A 14,177-nucleotide genomic window follows, 5' to 3' on the forward strand; every position below is an offset into this window, starting at 1 on the left:
AGACACCCCCAATAAAGGAGTGGTTCTGCAGGTGGTGACCACAGACCACTTCTCAGTTCCTATGCTTCCTGGCTGATGTTTTGGTCACTTTTGAATGCTGGCGGTGCTTTCACTCTAGTGGTAGCATGAGACGGAGTCTACAACCCACACAAGTGGCTCAGGTAGTGCAGCTCATCCAGGATGGCACATCAGTGCGAGCTGTGGCAAGAAGGTTTGCTGTGTCTGTCAGCGTAGTGTCCAGAGCGGGAGACCAGGAGACAGGCCAGTACATCAGGAGACGTGGAGGAGGCCGTAGGAGGGCAACAACCCAGCAGCAGGACCGCTACCTCCGCCTTTGTGCAAGGAGGAGCAGGAGGAGCACTGCCAGAGCCCTGCAAAATGACCTCCAGCAGGCCACAAATGTGCATGTGTCTGCTCAAACGGTCAGAAACAGACTCCATGAGGGTGGTATGAGGGCCCGACGTCCACAGGTGGGGGTTGTGCTTACAGCCCAACACCCTGCAGGACGTTTGGCATTTGCCAGAGAACACCAAGATTGGCAAATTCACCACTGGCGCCCTGTGCTCTTCACAGATGAAAGCAGGTTCACACTGAGCACATGTGACAGACGTGACAGAGTTTAAACCAAACCACACAGGACAGAGGATGTGATGCTACGTCCACCATCCACCCCGAGAACAGAAATGTTCATTTTAAAAAAGTTGTCTGTTTTCAAACAATGCAAAAAAGGGACATATCCATGACTTGTAGTCTTAAGTTTGTATTTAGTCTGTAGTGTAATACATGTGCCTTTTTCTTCTCCTAAGTTATAAAAAAGGATTAACAATGAAGTGGCACATTTTTGGTATGAAGGCTTTAAAACATTAAAAACATTTTTATAATATTTAAATAAAGGACTGAATCCCATCAGCTCCTGCTTCCCTTAGTTAACTCCCCGCCTGCACCTCCCTCATTATAGACTAATTGGGAAACTGCTGAATACATTTTGCATGTTTATAATTTCATTTCTTAAAAAGCTGCTATTTGATGTAAGATGAGACAGAAAGGACAGGGTGGTTCAGTAAATGCACTTTTCTTGTTTTAAGGTAAGAAAATGTTCTGCCACTCAGCAGCGCAGTAAAACCACCACCAGAGGGGAAACAAGTGCGGTCGCAAAAGTCAGGTTCTTACCTCGTTGAATTCAGGGTTGAGGGTCTTTTTGATCACTGCCGTTTTGTGCTTGGATTTCTTCTGTATGTCGGGCTTCAGGTATCTGACAGCAGAGGGGAAGAAGAAGAAAGAGCAGATTAGTTTGTTCTGCTTCGGAGTAACGAGTGCTCCGTCGCACCTGTAACCACACCCAGCAGTGATGTCACAGAGTACTTGAGTACACCTGTACATCACCGCAGCGAGATGGGAAGTTAAACCACTGGAGGTCAGCAAAGACAAGACCTTCAGGGGGGTGAAGAAGTACTCCTTTACTTCCAGAAACGCACTAATACCACCCTGTCTAAATACTCCACTGCAAGTATTCCAAACTGTACTTAAGGAAAAGTATGTAAGTATTATCAGCAGTGATAGTAAAAGTACTCATAGTACAGTCAAATGTTCCTGTCAGCGTTTCTCTATTGTATCTGATGTTTCTGGATTAATATTCCTGCTGTGTTTTACTGCTGTAGATGCTCATATTAACTCCTTTATATCCTGTTGGGTAGTTTAATCCACATTTTCCATCTGATCTGCAGTTTATGGACGTGGTAACGAAGCGTTTTATCGAACTGAGGACAAATAAATCTGAGTGTTTGAATCTGAGATCAGAAATGAACCTCCATCATATCAGAACAGTGACTCACAGACATCTCACTGCATCATGTGTCGCTGTGAGCCTAATAACAATTTAAAAAAACACAATTAATAAGACAAAACACAATAATCTGAAATTACAGAGCTGGAGATGAAGCTGAATGTTAATTAACGGATTGTTTGAGCGCTCGCAGCAGACACTCGCTCTCTGCAGGATTCTTTTCAAACAGACCGCAGTCTGGATGATGTAAATCATCACTAATGAATCAGCAATTAATAATTAATCACACACACACACACACACTGCGGGCTCAGTGATTCACACTTGGCGGAGAGCAGAATGGGGAAGCCTGAACTCATCAACATCTTCATGATCGTCATCATCACCGTTTTTATTTTACCAAATGACGTTTATCCAAAGTGACTTACATTTGACGAACAACACACAAGCATCAATACAGTAAGAGATCTACACGTGAAAACAGATACTAGTAAGAGCTTTTAGCGAGTACGGCATCAATGGGGTAAATACCAAGAGAAAGAAGTAGGAGTTAACGAACAGAACAATCAAAACAACACAACTGTAAGGAGACAGAAGAAGAAGAGCTCAGGACGTGCATGTTCGAGGTTAGAGGTAGGGCTGGGCGATGTGGCCAAAAATGTTATCAGGATAAAAACATTTCATATCATTCGAGACCGATAATTATCACAATAAATGTCAAATCAAGTTTAAAGGCCGATTTTTGCTCCTGAGTGAAAACTGAAGAAATCAGATGGTTAATTGTTGGTTAAACTTTTCTTTTTGGTCAGAATGTGACAAACACTTGATGCCAAACTTAGGGAGAACATTCAAAACTATTATGATAAAATCTGTTTTAACAAATATGATTAGTACATTTTTTTCTCAGTCCCTTTTCCTCAATAAAATAAGCATTGTAATAGAAAAATTAAGGGCTAATTGGTTTGCAATTCAAATGAATTAAACCAAATATTTATTGACGATATATTGAACATTTATTATATTGATGAAACTTATATTACGATAATTATCATTGTTGTTTTATCGCCTAGCCCTAGTTAGAAGTGTTCTCCGAAGAGCTTCTTGAAGTCAGAGAGGGACGCCCTGCTCTGATGGCGTGCGGCAGCTCGTTCCACCATCGTGGTGTCACAGATGAGAACAGGGACTGAGGCTGCTTTGTGTGAAGGGATGGCAGAGCCAGGCGGCGTTCGTTGGGGGAGCGTGGCGGCCCAGGAGGAATGTAGGCTTCTATTATGGAGTTTAGGTAGATGGTTCAGACCCAGTAGTCTCTGTTTGCAGCATTAGGGACTTGAATTTGATTCGGGAACGCGCTGCTGCGTTCTGAACAATTTGCAGGGGGATCACAAGCTGGATGACCTGCTAGGAGGGCGTTGCAATGGTCGACATCAAATAATAAAGGCGAGCTGGAGCCTAGACTGATGCGCTCGGCTGCCTCCCCGTCACTTCTTTGCACGCTGCTGCAGAATAGTAGGAGTTGGAGGCCCCGTTCTGTTTGGGGCCCCTGGTACCCCGTGATCTGTCTGAGAAGCAGGAAATGAAGGAGCCCTGAGCTGCCAGCTGGAATATATCACACCTGCTGACTGAACAGTTTGACCGTGTACCGTGAACAGACGGGAAACGGGGCGGCGTCTGATAAAAGTCAGAGGTTACAGGTTTCTCTTCTTGGATTATAGATAATAATAAAAGCCAAACACAGACTGCGCAGAGAGGAACAGGTGAGGACGCCGCCTGAACCGTGCCTGCTTTCTAAAAGCAGCATTGACCTGTCGGGGTGTGTTGGCTGAACGCGAGCCGTGACGCAGCATGCTGATATTCTGAGCGCCGCGGTGATTTTTTAAAACCGGTAAATATCTGCGAGTTCACTCGACCCTCAGCTGTCAAGTCGCCTTCTTGTTCTGGCTCACACTCAGTTTGTATTCTGATGGCGTGTGACAGAAAACTCTCCTCCTCTTCAAAGCGAGTGTCCCTCGAGTGCCGGAGGAAACAAGAGCACAGAGAAGCCTTAAATCCCCGACTCTATAGCCCGCGGTAAGACCAGACTCTGCTCATACAGCTTCCTCTCCCCCACTGATTATCCTTCCTGCTGGGAAACAGATGGTGCGTCTTTAACAACAGTTGCATCATTGATTAGCGAAGTTAATAAGATGGCAACACTCCAGCTTTTATTTGTCTCTTGAGTGCTGAACTCCGGTATTTTAACATCCTCGGTGAGCAGCAGGAAGACTCAGAGTTCGGCTCCAACACATTTGTGACTGTCTGTGCGACGTGATTTTGAATGAACGCACCAGCTTACATTGAGAAGTTTGCATTTGAACACTTTCAGTTGACTTAATGAGGTAATTATCTCTGCCCAAATACTAATGCTAACTTTACTTCTAAAGCACTCTACACAAATTTACACAATCAACACTTGTGACAGTGAATCCAACTTCTCTGCTCCTGTTTCTGTAACTTATTGGAGGACTGAACAATAAACTGTGAATCTCTTACCAAACAAGTTTGACGCTCTTTGACATGCTGTATCGCAGCTGCTAACTTTTCCAACAGGGTCTCAGAGGTCTTACATTTTGACGTAGGGGTCGGAGAATCCGTTGACGTCCATGGCCGCCAGGTGGGCGCATCGCTTCACGCCCACACAGAGCCCCCCGCTGCGACGCCCTTCGCCTCCTCCCTCGGCGTCTTTATCCTCCACACTGAGCGGAGGCAGGAACTGCAGGGAGAGGAGAAGACGGCCTCTCTCCTCCAGGCTGTGCAGCTGCTCGTTCTCCCACTGTGGACAAGATCACATTAATCAGATCAGTGTGGTCGATCAGTCGGAAGCTTTGTCGCCACGGTAGCAGCGTGAATCTATGTGTGGCAACGTCTGCCTGACAAAAGGTGACGTGGAACAACCTGTTCTTGGTCGTCACATAAGGGGACTCAGTCAAGACCCCTTGGCGTCAGGTTGTAACGCAGAGAGAAGCTCTTTTAGCATAAATAATAGGCCTAGTATAAATAACAGAAAAGTCAGAGTACGGTGGTGGTCGGGGTGGATGGATGGACTGTCACCCAGGAGACGGGTGTTTGTTTCCTGTGTGAAACCCAAAGTCAACAGTGACTGTTTTTTGTTATTTTAACCCAAACTACGACCTACTCCTAAACCTAACGAAGTAGTTTTGGTGCAAAAACTAACCAAACTGCAGTCCCTCCAGGATTTTGCGATGTCGCGATCGCAGCTATTCACGAATTCAGCGCGACTTTTCCGCAAACCCGAACTATCGCTGTCGTTTGTCGCCCACGTCAGCAAACTCACTTTCTTGTTTAGAAGACGCAGCAGACATGTGAGATACCAACGTCTCACATTTACCTACAAAAATAACATCAAAGGACCGTGGAGACCAGGATCCAGACCAAAGCGGGGAAACTGTTCCGCAGAGCGTGCAGTTTTGTGGTCGAACATAAAGGAAATCGTCTACTGGCCGCCAAAACATGAGCGAGAGAATGTCAAAAACACATGGAGGACATCAGACGAGACGCTGAGACACAGGCTGCTGCATCCCGGTCAGCTGCAACAAAGAATCAAGGTGAGCTGGTTTAAATATGCAGGGTCAGGGTTAGGCCCGCCAAGTCCTGCAGGGACTGTTTAATGATTCAACTACAATTCAAGAGTAAAAGAAAATCACATCTACCTCTGCAGTTTTCACTTATTCCCACAATTTCATCACAAATAAACCCCATTAACATTGCAACTTAGGTCGCTTTTTTTTTTTTAGAAATGCTGCCACAAAATAAAACACAAAGGCTCTCGAGATCCTGGAGGGACTGAAATGATCCCATCTCACAATGTTAACCACTAGTTTTACTTTGAAAGTCTAACTGGAAGTTGCATATTTATTGGTGGTGTTGACAAAGCGTCCACGTGTGACGAGAGTGAGAATGTGTTGCCTTGGAAGCGGCGGCGCCCACTCTGTGTACGTTCTGCGGTCTCTATTTCTTTAAAACGCCTCTTACATCCTACCTTTGTCTCCCCTTGAGTTGTCTAATATGTGCAATCGTGTGCGTTTTTAAGGTCAATTATTGCTTCTGTGTTACGATGTTGTGTTATTATGTTTTACTGTTGTTTCTTTACTGTGCTGATGGTCTTATTTCTAATATTTCACTTTTGTATCTCTCTTTGTGACCTTGATCTGCGCTACATTTCAAAACTTTACTTACACTTTGGTCAAGACTGAAATGTCTCTTGGATGAATTGTAATATTAGATAATAGAGATGTTCATGATGCCCAGAGGATGAATCCTACCGACTTCACCTAACACTTCATATTATCCACAGAATACCTCTAATGAGCAAAGATTAATATGAACACAGCATGCTAATATTAGCATGAAGCTATTTTTCAGGACTGACTACATTCATGGTCCCCTGAGGATGAACCCTGCCAACTTTACACACATCTCATTATCTTTATTATTATTTACTGAATTCATTCTACAAATGTATGTTAGAATATGGACAGAAAGACATCATCATGTTTTAGATATTTAGAGGTAATAATGGAAGAATGAACAAGTACGCTGTATGTTACAATATGAAAGGTAAAAGCTTAAGTTATGGGGGATAAACTAAAACAGCAGCAGAGCAGTAACCACATGGCTCCAAATATCCAAAACACAAAAGAAATAACTGCCTTATTCTTCAATACCTGAGGTTTTACTTCCATTTTGATGCAGTTTCTGATGTTTCTGGCTTTATTTCCCTCGTTTGGACTCAGTAAAGACGACAGGACCTGACTGCCTCTGGTGTTTTCAGCTGCTTTTGCTGCAGGCGCTTCAAATTGAAGATATTCCAACATTTCACATTCAGTCCTCAGTGTCACTCCCACAGGTGAGGACATCTGCCATCTGTGTGTGCGTGTGTGGATATTTTGGTATTTGCTGTCAGCTTCTTCTCTCTGTGGGCGAGGCTGGACATTCAGCTGTTGTACTTCAAAAAGTGTAGCTTTTTAAAAAACGCTCTGCTAAATGTCTTGAGGCTTTTACTCACAGTGCGATAACAGAGATCACGTCACGCAGTTGGCTCTCGTGAAATGTTGACTGCGGTCTGTGTCAGACTGCACGTTAACCAGGACCTGACCCTTTTCTTGAAATTCACCAAAATGTACAGGTTACTAACGCAGGCTACAAAACGGACTACACGGCAACGTCGCTGGGAGCTGTTGCACCAAAACTCAAAATATGATGACATATCAGGAGTGACGACATCTCTGAAGCTTAACTTTACAGCTTTGTGTAGCTTAACCTGTTGTTCTGGCACCATTAGTACATTTAACAACATTTCATAGTTTCATAGTGGTTTCAAAGGTTCATAGTGTCCCATCAGTACTCTTCTTATATTCCTGAACAACACGTCCTCGTACCTAAACGACAAAATATGTAAATTCTCAAAAACGACATAAATGACCATTCCCTAAAACAACATATACGAGTGTTGCAAGTATCAGTCCTGTGACAGGTGTAGCGGGCCTTCAGTGCGTCAAGTCGTCCAACTTAAACGACAAAATAGGTTGTTTATCAATGCCTCCCAAAATTAGGTGCACGTCCTCAAAAATTTGACTAAACGTCGAGTCGACGTAGACCGTAAGCACTGTGATTGGTCGGGTGGGTAGCCTTGGCAAAAGTCAACACAGTGGACGGTGTAGCTCTACTGCCGACTAGTGTTTGTTGGTGTAATTGCAGAATGATGGATTTCATCACTTCCCAGGAAACTCAACAAACGTAACCTATTGGCCTCAGGTGAAGATACCAACGATGGTCGTTCAGTCTTGGCCACAGGTAGTCCTAACGACTGTAACGACTGTCGTCACAGCAACAAGGAACACTAACGAACCAGCGGTATCGATGACCCGGGCCAACGACCCCACTGAGGTTAAATAGCTGAGTTTCCCTGCCAGTCAGTCAGAACTGAAGAAGTCCTTTGGATGAGGGACGAAACATCTTCCAGTAGCTTCAACCAAGTCCAGTTGCCCTTGACTTTAATCTTTGTTGGTTAACTATGACCTGGATGACTGAGAATCTTCATAGACAATGATGGATACACCGACGCAGAAGTATAAATACCTGGCTACACGCCGTGCAAATCAAGCTTTAACTATTGTTACGTAAGTCACGATACGCAAGTCACATGACATTAAAAACGTGGTTAATGTTGTGAAACGGTCGTAGTTTGGTTAGGTTTAGGAAAATGTGGTTTGGGTTTAAAAAAGTACTGTCTGTAACGCTATTTAACTTACAAATCAAAATAACTCACCATTTACTTGGTATTAAACGGACTTGAACTCTATTTATAATATGTCCTGCTTCCTTCTTTGCTACCGTCGTATGGCCACGAGATGTCACTGCCACAAAAATTGTACCTTATGTAAGTCACGTGACCTAACTCACAGGATGTTTAACACGTGGTAAACGTGAAACGGTGGTAGTTTAGTTAGGCTTAGTTAAAAATGGTGGTTTGGGTTAAAATAAGTACATTACGTAGGTCATCTACAAAACATTTAACATAAAACATTTCACTTTTTACTTTCTTTCACACGGGACTCGAACCTCGGTCTTAAAGTTTACTTGACACATCCATCCACCTCCTTACATGCTCTTTATACTATGTCACTTGACTTCTTCTAGTACTAGAGGTCGCGGCCTAACAAAAAACCTAAATATGGGTCGTAATAAGCTGCTGCATCATCAACCTAAATGGCCGTTTCTCTGCTGAGGACTCTCTCCTCTACACATTTATATTTACTTTTCTTTAACCTGTGGACCTACAAACCCAAACAGGTTCAAACTGCACGCCGTTACTTCATTTATTCATTCATTTATTTAATATACGACTGCAACTTATGATTATTTTTTATTGTGGATCAATCTGCCAAAAATGTTCTTCATGAATCGATTGATTGTTTGGTTTGTAAAGAGTTCCCCAGAGACAAAGCGACACCTTCACAACACTTGTTGAGTCCAAACCAACAGTCCAAAGCTCAACGTTACAAAAAGCACATTTTCATTTTCTGTCACAAGACTAACTGATTAATCATTTCAGCTGTACTGTATAAACTGTTGGGGAGTTTACTTTATAATAAAACATCATATTTGGATAGAAATCTTAATGTGTGAAGTAACTGAAGCTGTCAGATAAATGTAGTGAAGTAAAGAGTGCAGTATTTCCCTCTGAGATGTGCTGCAGAAGAAATAAAAAGTGGAAGTAAAAGACAAGACTCAAGTAAAGTACCTCAAATTTGTACTGAAGAACAGAACTTAAGTAAATGTACATTCCTCCCATCTCCGCCAATCCCGATGGTGTTCATTAAAACTCCCACCGCAGGTCTCTGATTTGATCTTTCTGGTCGTGACACAGCAGACGGTGAGAAGATCGATAGTTTAATCCTCCATCTTTGTCTCGCCCACTCTCTCTTTCTCCCGCCCTCCTGTGGCCAGTCTTCCTGTCTCCATTAGACTCTCCCCTCCACTAACTCGCCCCGTCACCCCACCGATCCTCATTACAGACAGACTGTCTCACACTTTGATCAACCCGTCCTCCTTCACTGTGACCTTTCACCACACTTCCAAAAAAACACCCAAAAGCTATAGTTTGGAACAAAAGCACAAAGGTTGAAATCATTTCTATTAAGTGCTTCCTTCCTATAATTTCAGTTGGTATTCAGCTCCAGAGAGCCGTGCTTCCCACCACTCTTCACAATGAAACTGCAGCTAAGAAAAGCAAAAAAAAAAAAGGTCAGTAAATAAGCAGATCGATGGCTTTCAGCAGTAGTCAGCACAGCTTGGCAGGATTTCTCTGCCGCCCACCTCCAAGTGGTGGGAAAAAGGCGCTTTTCAAATGAACCCTGCAATGGAAGAGATTTCAGCTCAGCAACATTTACAAAGTCAACTTCTCTCTGGCTTAAATGAAATAAGCCATCAGTCCAGGAGCCCCAGATATCTGCTCCAATCCTGCTCCTGGTGAGCGGCTGACGGATGGCTTTTCAAATCAGAGGGAGAGCTTCGTCCTAGTGCTTGAAGTGAAAGAGTAAAGGGCCGATCTTCCTCCAGAGCTCTGCAAGGTGAAAGGTGACGGCGATCTTTACTGTTTACGGGACAGAAAACTCTCATGTGAGTTAAGGCGCTCGCACGGACGGGTAAACAAACTCTGTGAGTTTGATTTAAAGAGAATGCTGTTTGTTTCCCAACTTAACTGACGAGACAATTTAGGTTGTTTGTGCAGCAGTTATTACGACCCATAATTACGCATAAGCAACGTGCACGCGGCAACCTCTGGCTCTCACGAGCTTAGCCATCCATTAAGTAAATTAAACCCGCGTCCTCTCCAGCAGCCAGCAGGGGGCGACTCCAGCGGCTGCAGAAAGAAGTGTGATTGTATAGAAGTCTATGAGAAAATGTTTCTACTTGTCAGCTGATTTATTCCCTCAGTAAACACTTTCCTGATGAGTTTATGGTCTCAGTCGCTAGTTTCAAGTCTTCTTCAACACAGCATGATGTTCATTTAGTAAATTATAGTCCCATTTAGAGGAACAGAGACCAGGAAGCAGGGGAGGCTTTAGGGCGGGGCTACAAATTACATAAACTACTGGTCAAAAGTTTCTAGTTTGTATTGAAATATAAGTAGTTTTAGACCAGTGAAAAACCTTAAATGGAAAAGTAAGCAGCAAACCGCTAAAGTTAAAAATGTTTACATCACCAAACAAACATTTTCAGATATACAATAAAATTAAGGAGTTTTGTTCATTATTTCAACGTCGGATCCACCGATGCTTACCAGCTGCTCTGTCTTCCTTCATTAATATTATATAAGATACTACAACTAAAGCTTCTGAGGGTTTATTAACAGGCTGTTCCAAAGTGTTTACTGTAGAAATGTGTTTCATTTCCTTCCACTGCTGCAGAATAACTTGAAGCTGTTAACTTATTACTTCCTCTGACATTTGTATTATTTCTCAGTTTTGCTGACCTAAACTTTGTCCTTACCTTCTTTGGTTATTCTGCAGCAGTGGAAGGAAATGAAGCCTTGAAAGTTGATACAAAATCTAATTATATTTCTTAATCTTACGACTTATATTTCACTAAAAACTAAAAAATGGGGGTAATATATTTTTTGCCTTTAGTTTTCTCACCATTCATTTCAATTAAAGCAAGACATATTTGCACTCAAACGATTGCTTCAATTCTTGTTTTCTAACTGCACGGTGAAATAATATAACAGCAGTGAAGGAGGGGTGGTAGGAAACAGCATTCACATTATTTTACATTAATTAGAACACATTGTAATGCACAATAATTACATTTTTGGACTGAAGGAAAAGCAATGATTATTGAAAACCAGTCTTACATCCCTCAAATCAGCAGAGATGATGGTGAAGACTGAACAAAGACTGAGCCGTCATCTAATCCCACAAACACAGAAATGCTGTCAGACTGAGCTGCCTTTTGTTTTCTGGTTTGTGTTTTTCACGGCCGGCTGCTCTCAGATCAGAAGGCACACATGAAGAAAAGACTGAAGGTGAGTCATTAAGTACAGCTCCTGTTTGTCAGAAGACCAAGGTCAATTGGCTGAAAACACCGGAGAGATTTCACCTCCCCTGCCTCTACCTTTGTTAAAACGCCTGTGCGACTGAAGGCTAATGAGCTCACGCTTAAGGTTAAAGAACACCGGAGATGCCAACAAACCTGAGGGAGCTTAGCTGTGTCTGCGTCACACACACCACACGAATCTAAACAAATCTGTAAAAGCGTCTAATTGGACACCGAAGTCGTATTTCCTTCAAATAAGACTGATGGTTCATGCCTTCAATAAAAGACAAAGACAGACCACACAACAGGGACAGCACACTGCAGGTGACGGACGCCGCTTTGTAGTGCCTGGTGGGTGGCTGTTGCAGTGGAAACAGATTTTATTTGGTGCCCAAAAAAAAAATCAGACGACAGACATACAGCTTTTTACTGCATGGGCAAATTAAAAGCAGCAGCCTCGTTCACATTCTGTTATCAAAATCAAACCATGTGAGTAGAAAGAAAACCAAGTCATAAACAAGTCCAAGTCCCAAGTCCAGTCCCAGATCCAGTCTAACCATTCCAACAAGTTCCAAGTCCAGTCCCAGATCCAGTCTAACAATTCCAAGTAAAGATCAACAAATCCCCAGTAAAAACCAACAAGTCCAAGTCCAGTCTCAAGTCAAGTCTAACTATTCCAAGTAAAGACAAACAAATCCCATGTCCATACCCAGGTCAAGTCTAACCATTCCAAGTAAAGATCAACAAGTCCTAAGTCCAGTCCCAGGTCAAGTCTAACAATTCCAAGTGAAGATCAACAAATCCCATGTCCAGTCCCAGGTCCAGTCTAACAATTCCAAGTAAAGATCAACAAATCCCCAGTAAAAACCAACAAGTCCAAGTCCAGTCTCAAGTCAAGTCTAACTATTCCAAGTAAAGACAAACAAATCCCATGTCCATACCCAGGTCAAGTCTAACCATTCCAAGTAAAGATCAACAAGTCCTAAGTCCAGTCCCAGGTCAAGTCTAACAATTCCAAGTGAAGATCAACAAATCCCATGTCCAGTCCCAGGTCCAGTCTAACAATTCCAAGTAAAGATCAACAAATCCCCAGTAAAAACCAACAAGTCCAAGTCCAGTCTCAAGTCAAGTCTAACTATTCCAAGTAAAGACAAACAAATCCCATGTCCATACCCAGGTCAAGTCTAACCATTCCAAGTAAAGATCAACAAGTCCTAAGTCCAGTCCCAGGTCAAGTCTAACAATTCCAAGTGAAGATCAACAAATCCCATGTCCAGTCCCAGGTCCAGTCTAACAATTCCAAGTAAAGATCAACAAATCCCCAGTAAAAACCAACAAGTCCAAGTCCAGTCTCAAGTCAAGTCTAACTATTCCAAGTAAAGACAAACAAATCCCATGTCCAGTCCCAGGTCAAGTCTAACCATTCCAAGTGAAGATCAACAAATCCCAAGTCCAGTCCCAAGTCAAGTCTAACCATTCCAAGTCAAGTCTAACCATTCCAAGTCCGAAGTGCAGTCCCAGGTCAAGACCAAAAAATCTCAAGTGCAGTTCAAGTCCTTCAAGTCTTTATTTATACTGCACTTATCAAACAGAGTTAAAAAGTGCTGTGAACACAAACATTTCAAGGCAGAGGCAAATTAAATCAAGCAATTTTAAAATAACAAATTAAAAGTGATACAGTTAAAAGGGACATTTAAGACAAGACAGAAGAGGAAGGATGCACTAAAATAAATAACAGGCTGTTTTGTAGAGGTATGTTTGAAGAAGAGATTTAAAAGATGTCACCGATCCCGCAAGCCTCAGGTTCTCAAGCAGGGCGCTGCAGACTGAGAGAGAAGCCCAGTCCCAGGTCAAGACCAAATAAATATAAATCAAGACAACAAGAGAATAAGAGACCAAATGACTCACTGAGACAGATGTTTTATCTCCTGAGCATTAACCAGGAGAAAACTTTGATTGATATTTTTCTCTCAATCACCTCTCTGAAATATTTTGAGAGGCGACGCTTGTTAAGCTACTAATCATCCACCAGCCAGAAATGAACACACACAGGCCGCTCTGTTGTCCGTCCCTGTGGACATGCTGAGGTGTAGTTTGGTAAATGGAAGTGGCAGACTAATAAGAAAACATCCAATCCCGTCCTGAGGTTTGGAGATGAACATGACGGCGTCCTGTCGTGGTGAGATTTTCTAACCTGGGGTTCAGAGACTCCCAGAGGTCTTTAGGAGGTCTGGGAGTCGGCCAGAAAAATGAGAAGTAGTTTCATCTCATGACGGTTTAATTTACTTTAAATGATCCCAGTTCGACAGAGCATAATAAGGACTAATTCAGATAATAGGTTTCACTCTACTCTGCCACTATTACCTGCCCACATGGAGCGGAGGAAATCTGCACTGATGACGGCATAAGCTTCGAAAAATTACGACCAGAAATAGACACACACACTCTGAGTATGCCTCTAAGTTCAACCTAACGTGGCTCAAGAGATAATAAGTTATATGAGCTTTTAAAGAAACAGGTTTAACATTTTGAGACATCCTCTTACGCTCTTCTTTTTTCAAGAGTGAGATGTTCAGATAGATATCGATCTCACATCTGTGTTTTCAGTACAGACAGGGCTGCAAATAAATAAAAGCTGCAATATTCACAGGTGCTTTAAGATCCAATCATCACTAAAGCGTGTAAGCGTAATTAATTTTATCTTAAAATAACAGCAATACAAACTCAAACTAGGTGTGTGTGTGTGTGTGTGTGTGTGTGGGGGGGGGGGGGGGGGCATCATGACGTGTAAAAGGTATTT

The 14,177-nt window shown here is 42.7% G+C and overlaps 2 protein-coding genes across 2 annotated transcripts in view; both read right to left on the bottom strand.

Annotated features, from left to right (window-relative positions):
• LOC123967434 (trafficking regulator of GLUT4 1) overlaps window positions 1–14,177 on the bottom strand; it is a 344,338-nt gene that overhangs the window by 28,444 nt on the left and 301,717 nt on the right. The window lies entirely within an intron of this gene.
• LOC123957377 (double C2-like domain-containing protein alpha) overlaps window positions 1–14,177 on the bottom strand; it is a 34,578-nt gene that overhangs the window by 3,152 nt on the left and 17,249 nt on the right. Inside the window, exons 6-7 of the mRNA XM_046030098.1 lie at window positions 4,387–4,592; window positions 1,171–1,252 (exon numbers count right to left, since the gene is read on the bottom strand). Of these exons, the coding sequence (XP_045886054.1) occupies window positions 1,171–1,252; window positions 4,387–4,592 (288 nt within the window). The remainder of the gene's footprint in view (window positions 1–1,170; window positions 1,253–4,386; window positions 4,593–14,177) is intronic.

The sequence above is a fragment of the Micropterus dolomieu genome, linkage group LG02 (genome assembly GCF_021292245.1).
Source record: "Micropterus dolomieu isolate WLL.071019.BEF.003 ecotype Adirondacks linkage group LG02, ASM2129224v1, whole genome shotgun sequence".
In the NCBI taxonomy this organism is placed as follows: Eukaryota; Metazoa; Chordata; class Actinopteri; order Centrarchiformes; family Centrarchidae; genus Micropterus; species Micropterus dolomieu.